General features: G+C 45.1%; 1 protein-coding gene across 6 annotated transcripts in view; it reads left to right on the forward strand.

The window, feature by feature from the left end:
- The window catches only part of erg (ETS transcription factor ERG), a 349,104-nt gene extending 332,297 nt beyond the window's left edge, over positions 1-16,807 (forward strand). For 5 of the 6 annotated variants that reach the window (XM_070893851.1, XM_070893852.1, XM_070893850.1 and 2 more), the window contains 6 exons: positions 4,185-4,265; positions 7,317-7,388; positions 10,596-10,658; positions 12,369-12,428; positions 14,530-14,577; positions 15,580-16,807. In XM_070893851.1, coding sequence (XP_070749952.1) covers positions 4,185-4,265; positions 7,317-7,388; positions 10,596-10,658; positions 12,369-12,428; positions 14,530-14,577; positions 15,580-16,100 — 845 coding nt within the window. In that variant the 3' untranslated portion in view covers positions 16,101-16,807. The remainder of the gene's footprint in view (positions 1-4,184; positions 4,266-7,316; positions 7,389-10,595; positions 10,659-12,368; positions 12,429-14,529; positions 14,578-15,579) is intronic. The other variant, XM_070893853.1, reaches the window with a different exon arrangement.
- The last annotated feature ends 318 nt before the right edge of the window (positions 16,808-17,125 follow it).

The raw sequence follows: 17,125 nt of genomic DNA on the forward strand, positions 1-17,125 counted from the left end.
TGTCCCAGAAGATTACATGGTTTCGGGTAAGGTGGAGAGTGTATATATTGTGATGCACAAGGCATCGCCATTGTGTGGGACGGGCTGGATGGACCAGAGAGTCTTTCCCTGTCTGTCATTGCTTGTATGTTCGTATGTAACACACCAGGGAGTGCATCTACTCAATGAGCCACCGGAAAGAGCTCTTCCAAAACTGTCCGTTAGCAGCTTTCATTTTGGTCCATTCTATAAAGTTTCAAAGTAACACAGAACAGGAAATGGCATGGCTAAAAAATGATGTAATGGAAGACAGAAAATAACTATTATAAATAGATTGGGACTTGACATAAATTGTACCACAAGCAGCAAGGTTGCTGTCTTACAAACTTTATATAATTACTAAAATTTTGTATTGGATACATCATCATCTGGTTAAGGTCGCTGCTGCCCTATATTGGTAGTGACACAGTAGTCCTAGAGATTAGGGGGTGCAGAGGCTCTCAGATAAGTGAGGAAGGGGGAAATCGGGAAGGGAGGGCGAAGGGGTTGGGATGTAATGGTGGCCGGGGTGGGGGGGGTAGTGGGGGGAGAGATAACAGTGGTGAAGGAGGTAGCCGTGGCTGGTGAGAGGGAGCGGTGGCGATATTGGGTGGAGAGCAGCGGCAATCGGAGATGGGGGGGAGCGGGGCATGATAGGAGCCCGCGTTCTATGAATGTGGAGTCAGGTGAAGCACTTCTGCCCCTCCTAGTTGCACATTCAGGTAAGTATATTTTCAAAGCTTACCTTGTTATCTGTGGCCTAACAGTCGGTCCCTTGAAGGACCACCTGTTAGGCCGTGTGTAGGCCTGGCTTTCCTGAGTGCAGACGTTGCTGGTGTTGGCTGCCTCAGGGCAAACCAATCTGGTAATGGGTGGGGGAGGCCATACACAAAAGGCCTGTTTCAGGTGTGAGCGCTACATGCCGATTTTTTGGCCTTTACCAATATGAAGAGCAGAGCGCTTCCAGCTCATGACAAGCTTGCGCTTCTTGTCCGCCATGTTGGAGGCTTAAGAGGCCGTTTAATGCCCTGCATAGCCGAATTTCTAGGTCATGGTCACTAATGAAGCTTACATAGCCACAATACATGATGGAATTAATTAATTATATTGGCTACTAATGATTTGGTGTCTCTGCAGCAAGTTGCACAGCTGCATCACACATATTCAGATGTAGGTTCTCAAGTTTAATGCATTTCCATGTACTTTAACGGGCTTGTGTGACCAGTAAAATGCTCAGTAAAACTGATGTGGAGGAAACTCCTTCCTGCAATGCACTTGCATTAAGCTCAAAGGTTGGGGAGTGGTATGGAGCTCAGAAATAAAGGGCAGAGAGGAGGGGCGCAGCGCGACTTACTGCACTGACAGTCACTCCTATTCATGCCTCAGCCGTACCGGTGAGCAGCAATAGCGGAGAGTACACCCCGACGCCAGTATCAGATGCAGACTGCCACAGACAGCTTTGTGTTGGTGGGGTAGGCAGAGACTTGACGAAACAGTGATAAATATGAATTGTTTATCCAAAGTCACTGATTTTTACTGACCAAAATGGTTACGTCAATTAAGCCTGGTTACAACCAAATTTTGTCTGTAGAAACATTGGGCTAGAGATTGGTTATGGTCCGTTTTCAGGCTCAAAAATTAACAATGTGCAGACAGACTGATCAGGAGGTCCGAAGCCTTCCCGAATAGGAGCTCTGGAACTCCTGGCATAAACCTCTCCCCCTCTTTACCTCTTTTTCCTCCTTCAAGATGCTCCTTAAAACCTACTTCTTTGACTACCTTTTGGTCACCTGCCCTGATTTCTACTTATGCGGCTCGGTGTCAAATTGTTTTATCTCATAATACTCCTGTGAAGCACCTTGGGACCTTTCACTATGTTAAAGGCGCTATATAAATACAAGTTGTTGTTGTTATTGAATATGGGCCTTGGACCTCATTGCAATAAATTAAGGACGATCCGGCTTTTGTCGTGCCTCGAGAAGTAGGTCACCAATTTCAAACAGGTTAATTCCAGGCCATTTACCTCACTGGCTGCAGGCATCAGATAGGGTATAGGGGCGGGAGGTGGGGTGGTGCTCCCTTGTCAGCAGCGACCCTCGGGAGTACTGTGGAGTTAGGAGGAGCAATCCTGCTCCTCCTGGCTCCACATAAAGCTGTAAAAAAAGTAATTTCAGATGGCAGGCGCTTGCTAGGCCACGACAGGACAACCTGGGGTAGAAATTTTACAGGTATTAAACAGGTCAAACGATGGCGAATTTAGCAGTGCGTTCGGTCCACAGCTAGATTTGTCCGGGACCATTTTCAGGGGTTCCTCAGGTTTTCCTCTCGTGCGTGATGTGGTCATCACCGAAATGGCTAGCACCGAAAAAGTAAGTCATTTTTTTAAAATACTGATTGATGTGGAGCCATACGGAGCAAGGGGTGCTCCTCACAGCTCCACAGCACTTCCAAGGGCTGCTTCTGGCCTCCAATCTGCCCGATACCTCCCCTACCCCCACCCCACCTCTCCAACTCCTCCCAATGAGATTTACCCGAGGGCCGCTGCCAGTGATGTAAGCAGTCCGAAATTAATCTCTTTGAAATGGGTGACTTGCCTCGCATTTTGGGTGAACCTTGAACCCCCCGATTGGGGCGCATGGGAGGTAAGCAGAGCGATGGAATGTGCGACAATATCATAGGAGGGGAATTTATTTGAAAACAAGGAGCCAGTGCCATCCGTGGCACCACAGGGCTATAGTCGTAACTCATTCCTCCTGAAAGGATCTGCCCATCACTGCATCCGACTGTTCCCTGCATGATTCCAGGGCTTTTGCCTCCACCACCTTGCGCACACGTTTCAGACATGTCGACTGAAGAGCTTCCTGACATCGGCACTAAATTAATCTTTATCTAATTTGAACCTGTGCCCCTTTACTTACTGGTAATATCCTTTCACACTCGTCGCCTTTCAATGCTGAAAGGCCCAACTTTCTCCAGTCCTTCCTAAGTCTTCTCATGTATTGATCAGTATTATAGGTTTTCTTTGCTTGATCTTCAGGGCTTGTGTCTTCCTGTGTCTCACTGACCAAACCTGGACACAGTATTCAAGATGCAGACTGGCCAGAGAACCTGATGGTCTAAGCATGAGTTCCTCCAACTTGTACATTATTTTTTTGGTTTGATAGTTCCACATTCTCGGGGGCTGAAATTGCCCTGCGCTGGGTTTGGAGTGCATCATTTGAATTAGACATCTTTTTTGCACCGGTGCAGGAAGCGCTGGCCCTGGCGCACAATCGGCCTCCTTGAGGAAAAAAGATGTTTGTTGTGCTAACGGAGCATTGACGCGGCGCTCGCGGGGCGTGACACTCGGCAAATCGGTGCCGCGCTGATGACGTCAACACGGTGCAGACGTGTCGCGTCACAACGTCCCTCCCCTTCTAAAGGGGAAGGCTGCTGCGAACTCTGCAGCCTCTTTAGTGGCGTCCACTAGGCCAACAGGGAGGGTATCAGCCGGGCCAGTGGCCTGGCACCCAAGAGGCGCTATCAAGCCTTTTTGAAAGGGGCAATTTCGGCCCCTAGTTGTTTTGTTGATGGGATGAGTATTAAGCTTACTAAAACCCTTCGGTCTCTTTCAACTTCATCCTGCCCCTCTGGAAATCAAGACTCAATGCACCATCTCCTACTTACTCCAACTCATTCTTTCCCAGGACCTGGGAATTGTGGAACTCCCTCCCTCGCTCTGCCTGCAAACATTATAAACCCAAACCTTAGGTTCACCTACTCATTATTTCCTGGTTCACACTTGGCTTCTCTTCTATTTCTCTCAGTCTTGGTGGTGTCTGCGCAATGGATCTTGGCCCTTCAGCTCGGCTCCTCAATTTACAAAGAGGGACGATTGATACTGTTCCCTCGCCGAGAGCTAATCAGCATTACTAACTCATTCAGATGGCATGACTGTGCAGAACTGGAGCTTTGCGAAATGGCACATCGGCCATTTTTGATTCAGCAGTGGTAGAAAGTTGCACGTTGAGATGCAGGGTGACTGAAAGGCTCCTTTCAGCCATTTCTTTCAGAGGCCAGAACTTTTTTTTTATACAGTTGGCACAAACTTCTTCCTTTGTAACTGTCACTTTTCGATAGGTTAATGTTTTGGTGACTGTTGAATCGAATCATTTCCTATTTTGCAGCACCACTTCCTCATTTGACTTCAGATGATGTCGATAAGGCCTTGCAAAACTCACCACGTCTGATGCACGCCAGAAACACAGGTAATATATTAGAGCTGAGCTGTCATCTGCAGACTTTTCCCTACCCCGCCAACCCCCTCCGCCCCCCGCCCCCCCCCGCCCCACATGGGGGTTTACAATAATTTATATAATAAACCACAGCTGGCTATATTAGCACTGCCCAAAAACACAAGACACAAAGGGCTTAGCCAGACTCCTGGTCCATTCCCCATCCCTCACGCATAAATCAAAGCTACGAAACAGAGTTGCAATGCTGAGGCATGCAATGGTAGGACTTGGATTGATGCCTACAAATTCCCCCTAACTATCCAATTTTCTAATTTCAGCCGGATTATTCGGGTTGCGAAGGGCGAGGGGGCACAGAGTGGGGAGTGAGGTGAGATGCTATGTTGCAGGGAGGAAGGGTACTTAGGTTGTTCTTGTGCATCGCCAAGTGGCTGTTTACAAAATGGTATTGGCAGCAGTTAGGAAGACAGGACTTTCATATTTGCCTTCTCTTGGGTAATGGCGTGTACCACAGGAGGAAGGTGGCAAAAGAATTAGATAGAGCATGTTTTCAGTAATTCTGAGCAGTCGGCATACATCAGAATTACTGATAGCTGAGGGTGTAGGTAGGACTCATATTCCAACATTTGTTCATTGCTGTTCTAACTGTCCTCAACATTTGTATAAGTCTGGAAGCTCAATCTAATGTGTGGTATTGTGATATATTACTTAGTTTTAAGGGTGTCCACAGAGTATTGCCACTTCCTACTGATGGGACTGGCCAATTTTCAACTAGTACAGAAGATGGCATCCAACATCTCTCACTTTGTGGCCTGATCAATTTTTTTCCCTGTCTATAAAGACAAGTGACTGGTCCCAAATCTCTGCCAAGATCCTCTTCTTGCCGTTACTTTCAAGGAAGGTGAGTTTTACCCCCGCCCCTCAGAGAAACTGTGTAAACAGCTGAAAACAGCCATATACGCCATTTCTCCAGCTAATCCGCCAACCTTAAGTTATAGCAGGAAATCAGGACAACCCCATGGTAAATCAGTGATGAAAAATAAGAAGATATTAATCTGCCTGTATAATAATGTGTGGAACATCATCAACAAATGTGGGAATTGGAAACAACAATTAAAAGTGAGGAAATAGATGAGCTAGGGAAAACATACGAACATATGAACAATGATGGACAGGTAAAGACCCTCTGGTCCATCAAGCCTGTCCCACACAATTGCGATACCTTGTGTATCACAACATATGCACTCCACCCCACCTGAAACCATGTGATCTCCTGGGAGATTAAAAACCCAGGCCAATTTGGGAAAAGAAATTCGGGGAATTTCCTCTCCGATCCATCTAGGCAATCGAAACTAGTCCAGGAAACATAAATCACTAGAAGTAGCAAAACAAATTGATAAGGCCATAAGGAGTGCAAACAAAGTATTGGGTTCATTTCTAGAGCAACAGGATACAAAAGCAGTGCAGTAATATTACATTTATAAATAAGCTTGGTTGGACCAAACTTGGAGTACTGTGTACAGTTCTGGGCTAGAATTTTAAGGAGGATTGTGGGTTGGGGTTGGGGGTGGGTGGGGAGTGGGTGGGGCCTCCGAGATGGCTGGGAAACCTGTGCGGTCGGGTTTCCTACAAACCCTGCTGACTTTAATGGCAGGGCTTGATTTGAATGCGAGGCGTCGGATTCCCTCGGATAGAGGGGGTTGGGTAGAGGATAGGGGAGGCCGGGTCATTAAATGGATCGGGGGGGTGGGGTCGGTCAGAGGATCAGGGAGGGGAGAGAGGATCGGGGCCGGTGATGCGGGTGGCGTGGGGGGGTGTTGAAGGGAAGATCGTGGCCGGCCTTAGCATCATCACTGGTGGGGTGGGGAGGGGAGGGGGATGATCAGAGGCCTTGTGAGAGGGTCTCTGATCACAGGAGGTGGACTAGGCAGTGACCCTGGATCCACAAGGTAGGTATAAAGATGCTTACCTCCTGGATCCAGAAGTCTCTGCCTTGCTGTAGTTGCGAGGTTTCACCAATTGTGTAAAACCGTCCACATGAAGTTAAAAACAAAATGGACGTTAAAAAAAGAGGCTTCCAGCCTCATTATAATATTTAAATTGACATCCCTGCCAACAGATTAGTTGGTCTAAATCACCTGTTTCTGTGCTGTAGATTCGATGCAACAAGTTGAAAATTGTCTGATGTTGTGCTTCTAGATGGTATTTTTGCAATAGATCTTTACCCCTTTATTTTGAATGGAAAATTATCAATTCCAGTTTAGTTATGGTCCCCTCTCCCACCTCTTCCATCAGTCTTCCTCTCATATAACACGGCCCGTTGCTCTCTAATGTTGCTTCTTTGGCAAAGATAAGATGCTGATCAACAACTGCAGAAATTCAACTGCCGTGCCTTATACTGGTGTTGAATTGAAAAGACAGAACAGGTTACACCAGAGACTGTCCGGATGTCTGTGCGACCTCTTTTTATTTCCCTCCTCCAATATTCCCTGCAGTTTTCTACCCTTGCTCTCCTGAAAGTAATGACTCACACTAAGTTACCACAGGAAGTGGCAGCTCTCTGGCCCCTCAGCCAAGTCACCATTCCTCCAGTGTAAGTGCAGTCCATGAGTGCTAGGAAGTTTCCCTAGAGCTGAGCCTGATTCTGTCCTCGCTGCAGCGAAGAACTGCTTTGATTGCTGCCTATTGTGTCATCGTAAATGTGTTCATGACGATTTCCTCTGATTGGTATTTCTATGTTTCTATGTTTCTACAGCAATCATAATCACATTCAGGCCAATTCTTATCCCCTCCTCCCCCTCCCCTGCTCCATACCCCATGTCCATATTTTCTAATGCTAATCACTGAATAGCAACTTGGAACCTTATTGAGTCTTGCCTTCCACAGGGTACTGAGGGTAATCTTAGTGCTTCCAATGTCATTCTGGTTGAGATGGGTGACCTTAGACCAAGGATCAAACCTGAGGATAATTTGATCTGAAAGGAGCAGTAACATAATGCATTTATATTCATCTGATCTCTTTTTGCACTCGATTTCATGGCTGTTGTTTCCTCTTTATTTTTTTAGGGGGTGCAACCTTCATCTTTCCAAATCCATCAGTTTATCCTGAACCACCCCAGAGGCTCACAGTCAGACCAGGTAGGAATCTACAATGTAAACATAACTGGTCAACGGGCTATTGGTATAGGTATTGTTGTACACACTTACTATGTGAATTGTAATTAAAGCCGAGACAACTGCTATATGCAGAATATAGCTTCTTTGCTTCCTTCACTGTACCATTGGTGGCCGTGCCTTCAGCTGTCTTGACCATAAGCTTTAGAATTCCTTCCCTAAACTCCTCCACCTCCCTAACTCTCCTCCTTTAAGACGCTCCTTAAAAAAACCTCTTTGACCAAGCTTTTGTCACCTGTCCTAATATCTCCTTATCTAGCTTAGTGTCAATTTTTATCTGATAACGCTCCTGTGAAGCGCCTTGGGACGTTTTGCAACATTAAGGCGTGATATAAATACAAGTTGTTGTTGTCGAATACATAAGAACATAAGAATTAGGAGCAGGAGTAGGTCATACGGACCGTCGAGCCTGTTCCGCCATTCAATAAGATCATGGCTGATCTTTGACCTCAACTCCACTTTCCCGCCCAACCCCCATATCCCTTGATTCCCCATAAGTCCAAAAATCTATCTATCTTAGCCTTGAATATATTTAAATACTCGGCATCCACAGCCCTCTGGGGCAGAGAATTCCAAAGATTCACAACCCTCTGAATAAAGAAAATCCTCCTCGTCTCTGTCTTAAATGACCTACCCCTTATCCTGAGACTGTGCCCCGAGTTCTAGAAACTCCAGCCAGGGGAAACAACCTCTCAGCATCTACCTTGTCAATCACCTTCAGAATCTTATATGTTTCAATGAGATCACCTCTCATTCTTCTAAACTCCAGAGAGTATCAGCCCATTCTACTCAATCTCTCAACATAGGACAGTCCTCTCATCCCAGGAATCAGTCCAGTGAACCTTCGTTGCACCGCCTCCAAGATAAGTATACCCTTCCTTAGATAAGGAAATCAAAACTGTGCATAGTACTCCAGGTGTGGTCTCACCACGGCCCTGTACAATTGTAGCAAGCCTTCCTTACTTTTATACTCCATCCCCCTTGCAACAAAGGACAACATGTCATTTGCTTTCCTCTTTGCTTGCTGCACCTGCGAGTTAGCTTTCTGTGTTTTTTGCACGAGAACACCCAAATCTCTCCTCTCTGAACACCAACATTTAAAAGTTTCTCACCATTTAAAAAAATATTCTACTTTTCTATTCTTCCTACCAAAGTGAATAACCTCACATTTCCCTATCTTATACTCCATCTGCGAACTTACTGCCCACTCACTTAGTCTATCCACTTTGCAGATGCTTTGTGTTCTCCTCACAGCATACTGTCCCACCTAGCTTTGTATCATCAGCAAGCTTGGATAAATTACACTCAGTCCCTTCATCTAGGTCATTAATATAGATTGTAAATAGCTGAGACCTCAGCACTGATCCTTGCAGCAGCCCAACCTGAAAATGACCCATTTATCACTACTCGCTGCTTTCTATCCATTAACTAATCCTCCATCCATGTTAATACATTACTTCCAATCCCATGAGCCCATACCTTGTGTAGTAACCTTTTATGTGGCACCTTATTGAATTCCTTTTGGAAATCCAAATATACTACATCCACTGGTTCCCCTTATCTACCCTGCTAGTTACATCCTCAAAAAACTCTAATAAATTTGTCAAACACAATTTCACTTTCATAAAACCATGTTGACTCTGCCTAATCATGTTATAATTTTCTACATGCCCTGATACCACTTCCTTAACAATGGATTCCAACATTTTCCCGACAACTGATGTTAGGCTAGCTGGCCTGTAGTTCCCTGTTTTCTCTCTCCCTCCTTTCTTGAATAGTGGTGTTATATTGATAACTTCTAATCTGCCGGGACCATTCTATAATCTCGGGAATTTTGGAAGATCACAACCGATGCATCCACTATCTCTGCCGCCACCTCTTTTAGAACCCTACAATGTAGGCCGTCAGGTCCAGGGGATTTGTCAGCTTTAAGTCCCGTTAGTTTCTCTAGTACTTTTTCTCTACTTATATTAATTACGTTAAATTCCTCACTCTCATTAGACTGTTGATTCCCCACCATTTTTGGTATGCTCTTTGTGTCTTCTACTGTGAAGACAGAAAGAAAATATTTGTTTAACGTTTCTGCCAAGAATAAAAGCAAGCCTTGATGGAACAAATAATCTAGTTTTCAATGTTTTTTTGTTTATTATTTTCTTCACTCTCCACACAATGCAGCAACTGATCCTCTCCAAGGTTTCTGTCAGTCTGTGCCTGATCAGTTGTGAGACAGTGACTACAGTATCATTTGGTTGAAGAGACTATTGGAAGCATTTTTGGTGAGGAGTCTGATAGATCAAGTTGAGATCTATCAAAAAGGAACAAGTTTTTGTGGGTCCAATGGCCTGGACCTGTAATTAATATGTCAGATGTTCTCATGGACTCACCCTGTGTTTCGCGCTCGCTCCCTATGGGAAAATGCTTGTCCGCAAAAAAATGGAACATCCACAAACTTTAGATGAACACTTCCCCTCTGAGTAAAGTGCACATTGTGGTGTAGTACTGAGCCATTATGGTTCAGAAGGTCTTTATGCTGAGTTCTCTGATCTTAGTTGAGTTGGTGGTGAGTGTCCAGTATTTTGCCTCAGCATCCCTAGGTTCAACAGGGCCACGTGAGGGGAGGGTGAAATCAGCTGGCATTCCTCATTGCTATCCAGTGACCCTTGCTGGCAAATGGATGTGTAGATGTTGAGGTGTGAGCGACGTTGGACTTGGCTGTGATACACTTCATGGATGGATAGCGCACCCTTACTATTAGGCCTACACATGAAGAATGGTCACTTGGGGGAAGGACTGAGGGAAGCCACAGTCTGTGGAGGGAAGGGGAGAAAACTGAGGGAAAAATGATTTAAATGGGCTTCCAGGATTTTAACCAAATGGGACAGTATTGGGTAAAAACAAAGGACTAGTGAGGGAAGTTCCTTTACTGGAAACAGTTAATATATAATATCGTTATTCTTCTCTCTTTCGATGTGGGATTGGAGCCTGATTGCAACACCAGCCGCCCACATTTTAGCTCCATAAAAGAGAAGAACCCAGATGTGTTTTCTTAACACCAGATGTCCGGGACTATCACCAGGCAGTGCTCAGCAGTGGTCTGGTGGTCTGCAAGGGAGTCTGCAGATTTTTTTTTTAATTGATGAATATTTCATTCATTCTACTTTCTATTTTTAGATTTGCCTTACGACACGAGCAGACGGTCAGGGTGGGCAAGTCATCCTGGAGTTCCGCCAAAGGGTAACGGCTTTATGTTGCTGTAACATTGATCAAAGGAGGCCTTTGTTCTCTTAGATAATGACTATGAAGTTGTAGCAAGTCAAGCTTATTTTTGTAAAGTCTGTGCTCATCAAGGTGACGAAGGTTAATGCTGTTGAAGGGAATGCTTCCAGCACATTTCAAATCAAGATGTAGCATGGATAGAGGCAGAGTAAAGTTCCTCTACTCCACTTCAACAATGTACCTTAAGCCCAATCACAGAAAAGCAAATTCTCACTGCACTGGTGTGAATGTTGTCCCTTTCTCACACCACTCATGCTGTGGCTGTCTAAGTGATGCCAATTTACTACTAAATTCGGGGCAGTTTAGTGCTGTGGGACTGGATTGAGATGACTCAAACTCGCTTCATGTAGGAAGACCCTTACCTCCAACAGAGGACATTCCCGTCCAATCATGCTCAGCTGCATTTGAACCCAAGTCCTACCGATGAAAGCTCAGTCCCTAGCTCCCTGCAGAATATTGTGATCATTACTTGTACAACTATTCTTTGAAGTGATCAGAAGCCACGTTGTATGAAATTCCTGAGGAAAGTTGACCAAAACTAACTGTGTCATTGCACTGTCCCCTACTCAACTCATTCTTTCCCAGGATCTCAGAGCTTTGTGTAATTCCTCACCTCTTTCAATTTTTCCTTCAAACTACGAGCTTCTAAAACCCAAACCTGAGGTTGTCTAAACATTCCTCTCCAGCTCTTATTAACCTTAGTGGGGACCGGCACTATTGGTCGAGAGTGCCCCTGATGCAGTTGAGTCCATGAGCGATACAAACATTGCTACAGGACATATCACTTATACAGTGAGCGGACAAAGAGAGCCAGCCTGTTCAAGTTATCAAAGGTGTTTGGATGAAGGTGCACACTTCATAAAACGCATGTTCTTAGCTTGGCTACTTGCTTTGTGGTGACAGAATGGAACAGTTGAGCGATGCCTTCCAATGTATCCCATCACTGCTGTGTTGCTAAGATTCGTTGGGGAGAAATTCGATTTGTGCCTAAAATGATTGCGCCAGGCGCTGGTCCGTGCCAGCCTGGGGCCCAAGCCAAATTCAGCGTTGGGCCTTATTTGAACAGAAGTAGTGAGCTGCAGGTGTTAAATGCAGGCGGCATCCTGATGCAGCAGTCGGCTCTGATGCCGAGCTGTCCCCGGCGATTAGGAAAATGCTAAGTTAGGGGGTCGGAAGGTCATAGCGGTCGGAGGAAAGGGGAAGGAAGCATAGGGTAGGGGATGTCCAAAATTTCATTCATTTCAAGGATAACAATAAAATAAAATGAAACAATGACTCACTTTCCTGGGCCTCTTCTGATTTGCCTGGCGGGTCCAGCCGTGGGTGGGACCGCTGAGAGTTTCCGTTAAAATGGGGTTGGGTCCTTATTGCATCACAGGACTCCGACTTTAATTTATTCACAGGCCCTCACCGTCCTGTGGTTGGCGCCTCCGAAAAGTGTGCGGTTAGGATGGTGGCGGGCGGCAGCATACCGGGAACGCAGCAGTAATTCCAATTTATCCACCCATTCCCGGTGGGTCGGAAGGGTTGAAATCCTGGCGTAACAGTGACTACATCATAACCGTCTTGTTTCATTATCAAAAGCTCCCACTGCAGAGGAAACTATTGTGGTAATAAGTGTACTTAAAGCAGCCTTTATGATTTCATCTGTTTTTCTTTCTTGTCTAGGAACCCCTTCTTCTTCCTCAAATGTAACCAAAGTGGAAGACCAACCACGTCACCAGATAGGTACATGCAATTATAGACTTTACTGCTAGGTACCTGTTTAGCAGTGTTGGTATATTGAACCTAGCGAGTTTCTCTTGATTGCGCCTGTTTGTAACCATTTGAGGAGGCTCTTCAAATTGAGCTTGAATTTTAGGCACAAAGGCACTATTTGCTTTACTAAGAAGTTGACTAGTGCATACCAATGAAACTAGTAAATGGTTCAGTATAGCATCTTAAAGTAATTTTCAGTGATTTAAGATCAGGGTACTCATAGGTGGTGGACTAGGCACGCTTATTAAAAACGCTTATTTTGTGTGATAAACCCATGTTCAGCTGTATTAATAAAACTCCACAGGTTTTAATGCAAGGAAAAAAAATAAACAATTAGGTTCGATTATGCTGCCTGATTGCGCTGGTTCGTGGAAGGATTATATGTTTGTGATTATGCAAATGAGTTTGGGTGGAAACTTGAACTATAATTTCACTTCGGAAAACTAGCGCAATTTCAAGCACAATTTGCACTTCAACCTGTTAACTCCTCTGCTAAAGTAGTGGACAGAGGAATGTTATACAAACATACCAAGCATGTGGCCACCATTATCAGCGATAGTAATTTTATTTGCCCTGTTTTCTCCGCGATATTCCAGAAAGGGATAATTCATGTTAAGGTCTGGCTCCCTAGACACCGGAAGCCATTTGGTATCTCAGCCAGTTAGTCACTCTGCCCACCTACCAAACCCACGACCTCTACCACCGAGAAGGACAAGGGCAGCAGGCGCATGCGAACACCGCTACCTCCAAGTACCCCTCCAAGTTACACACCATCTTGCTTTGGAAATATTTTGCCATTCCTTCATAGTTGCTGGGTCAAAATCCTGCAACCTCCTCCCTAACAGTACTGTGGGAGTACCTTCACCACATGGACTGCAGCAGTTCAAGAAGGCAGCTCACCACCACCTTCTCAATGGGGTATGGTAGCATAATGGTTAAGTTACTGGACTAGTAATCCAGAGGCCTGAGCTAATAATCCAGAGACATGAGTTCAAATCCCACCACAGCAGCTGGGAGAATGTAAATTCAGTTAATTAAGTGAATATGGAATTTAAAAGCTAGTATCAATAATGGTGACCATGAAACTACTGGATTGTTGGAAAAACCCAACTGATTCACTATTGTCCCTTAGGGAAGGAAATCTGCCGTCCTTACCCGGTCTGGCCTAAATGTGACTCCAGACCCACAGCAATGTGGTTGATTCTTAAATTGCCTAGCAAGCTCTCAGTTGTACCAAGCCTCTACGGGAGTACCACCTTATCAAGGGAAATTAGGGATGGGCAATAAATGTTCCCACGTCCCATAAATGAATTAAAAAAATGTGAGACTAAACAGTCAATGTTGGCACACAATTCAACTGAAGGCCCAGGGTGGGTGGGTGGATACCACAGCAAGGCCTGATCCTGTTCTCTCCTGGTGTTCACATATATTTTCCATCTAGAAGTGTCACTGATCAAGTTGTGGGGCAGGAGCCCTTGCTGATTTTCCCCTTCCCTGGTCCAAGGGTCACTGAGATCAGCTGCATTGTCTCACCTGCTGCCCTACCTGATAGCAGGTAACTCAGCACCGGTCAGGGACTAAACATGAAGCTGCCTGGTCTGTATGGCTCAGCACCACACCATATGGTACAGTAACCCATTGAATCATCGGGGGAAGCACAGATAATTTTGTTTCATAAATCTTAATACAGGTTGAACCCCTCTTACTCGGCACTCTCAGGACCTGGCCTGTTCTGGATAAGGGATTTTTCTGGGCGAGGGGTGGTTACGTGAGATCGTGCGGGGGGCAGTGGGGTGATGGGGGGGGGGTGGATCATGGGGTCAGGCCAGTGATTATGGGAGTCGGCAGCGAGGAAGGACTTCAATTTGTTCAATTTGTTCATGTCGGAGTGGCTGGGAATGGTGCCAGACGAGGGGTGATGATGCATAAGTGAGTCTCGGATAAGGAACATTCAACCTGTATTATAGTTTTATAGGTTTCATAAATAGGAATAAATTACTCTTCTTCTAAAAAGATGCTGAAATCAGGGCATCTTAGGTCATTATGTTAATATCTATTCTGATTTTAACAGATCCTTATCAGATTCTTGGGCCTACAAGTAGCCGTCTGGCAAACCCAGGTATGTTGAATGTAGCAGTAGCAAAAAACAGCTTTAACGGATGTCTAAAAATGGATGCATCTCTTGATTCATTGTTCTTCCACTCTCTTTCCTGGCTGTCGAGATTGATTGGACCATCTTTTCTAAGACCTCAATACTGTGGAACTACTTACCTCCCTCGGTCTTCCTCCTGCTTTCAGGGCTTCTTGATGAACATTTGGCTGGATTTTCGGATGGAGGCTTTTTCGGGCGATAATGGCAGCGGGGCAATAATTTTTGCGCCAGGAAATGGTTTGTGTCCGCAGCCACAAACTTCAGCAACTGGGCCCTGAGTGTGGAGCGGAGTGCTGAGGGAGGTTACTTCTCTTAGGGCGCTAGGCCTAAAATCCGTTGCTAAAGAGCCGGCTTTGGAGCGCCCTAAGAGAGGCTTCCCTGGAAAAGAAAATCACTAAAGGAACCACAAAAAACATTCCCAATACCTTGCTCACCCCACATAAAGATAAATCTAAAAAATTAAACAAAAAAAACCAATCGCACTTACCTCATGTAGTCAGTCCTTCCGTCACCGCTGCCGGAACCGCCCACTTTCCCAGGCGGTCCCACCACGGGGTGCTATGGGGTGCTATGGGGTGCTACAGGGCGCTATAGAGTCAGTATGAAGCAAAAATCATAGCGCTGTCAAAACCGGCGGCATTGCACACCGGCTCGACGCTCCCGGGCGGTACTGCTCAGAGCCGCCGTAAAACCGGCACCAAATTTCTTGGCGGGGTGCTGGACGCTGGACGCCCGGCCGGAACTCATTTGCATACCCATTACCGCCCCTCTAGGGCATCAATGGAGACATAAGCGCAATGAAAATCCAGCCCTTTATCTTTCCTGTTACCTCTGACAACTTCTGTGGTGTCCTGCACTCTCAGCCTCGGCCCTCACCTTTGTCTCTCAATAAAATGAAATAAAACCTTTGGGGCATTGGGATTTCTGTTCCAGTGATTTGCCATTATACTGTTCTTTACTCGATTTCAGGAAGTGGCCAGATTCAGCTGTGGCAGTTCCTGCTGGAGCTCCTGTCCGACAGCTCCAATGCCAACTGCATTACTTGGGAAGGGACCAACGGAGAGTTCAAGATGACCGATCCAGACGAGGTGGCAAGACGTTGGGGAGAGAGGAAGAGCAAGCCCAACATGAACTATGACAAGCTGAGCAGGGCTTTGCGTTACTACTATGACAAGAACATCATGACCAAAGTCCACGGCAAGCGCTACGCCTACAAATTTGACTTCCACGGAATTGCACAAGCCCTGCAACCCCATCCCCCTGAGTCTTCCATGTACAAGTACCCAACAGATATCTCATACATGAGCTCCTACCACGCACACCAGCAAAAGATGAATTTTGTGGCTCCCCATCCTCCCGCTCTACCTGTAACATCCTCTAGTTTCTTTGCAGCTCCAAGTCCATACTGGAATTCTCCCACTGGTAGCATCTACCCAAATGCCAGACATCCAGCCACCCACATGCCATCTCACCTTGGCACTTACTATTGAACAATGCTCATATTTTCAAATAAGACTTGGGTTACTGCTCTGGGAATGGAACACTGGGTTAATAACTATGAACTTAAATTGGAGAAAAAGACTCAAATGATATCTGAATACTGAAGATAAGTCTCGAATACTGGAAGAGGTAAAAAAAATCGTGTGTTGACAAATTGGAAATAAACTTGATATGTGTCTGTTGAAAACGATAGAACTGGTTGGAGTCGAGTTGTTGAAAGAGCAGTACTTTACGGAGAGCATATGAACTGAAAAAAAAAGAAACTGGTCACTGTTGACAATCAGGAAAACAAAACGATGCCAGAAAGACAATCGAGTGTTGCATGGAATAAGATGTTGAGATTATGGAATTTAAGGAACAGAGAGCAACACACGGCAAGAGAATACAAAATATGTCAGAAATTATGTAAATGTAGGAACTACAAATGAAAGACTTGAAGTGTAACATCTTAGATGTTCTTCAGTAGTTAAACTCTTGCTCTCTGAAATGAAATATTTATACCTTCTGGAATTTATTTGTTAACAGGATTTATCATCTAAGTATATTAAAAAAAAACAAAATTGTGGAAGATCTCTCCAAGAGTTGGGAAACTGTTGGACAATACTGCATGATTTGGTACAATTTCTTACTTTGCATGGGTTGAGCCAAACATTTGGATTTGAGTATGTGCAGAAGGCTACGTGATGGATTGGAAATTCGACAATGGAATAGGAGAGCTGAAGAGTTGGGTGAAAAGGAACAAGGTGGTGTTTTTTTTATTAAGACGGTCATGCAGATATAAGACTATATCAATTAGATGTAAAAAGGATTCTCCAAGAAGAATCACAAACAACATATTCGTCTTCATAATCATCGATATGAAGAGAGAAATAGAAGGAAAAAACAAATCAGAGATCTGGAGCCAAAACAATTCATCATCTAGTGGGAAAAAAAATACATCTCTTAAGAATTGGAAAACTGGGATTGTCTGGAATTATTGCATTTAGAAAAACCGGGATCTTGTGAATGTGCTTAA

This window comes from Pristiophorus japonicus, chromosome 11 (assembly GCF_044704955.1).
Source record: "Pristiophorus japonicus isolate sPriJap1 chromosome 11, sPriJap1.hap1, whole genome shotgun sequence".
NCBI classification, from domain to species: domain Eukaryota; kingdom Metazoa; phylum Chordata; class Chondrichthyes; family Pristiophoridae; genus Pristiophorus; species Pristiophorus japonicus.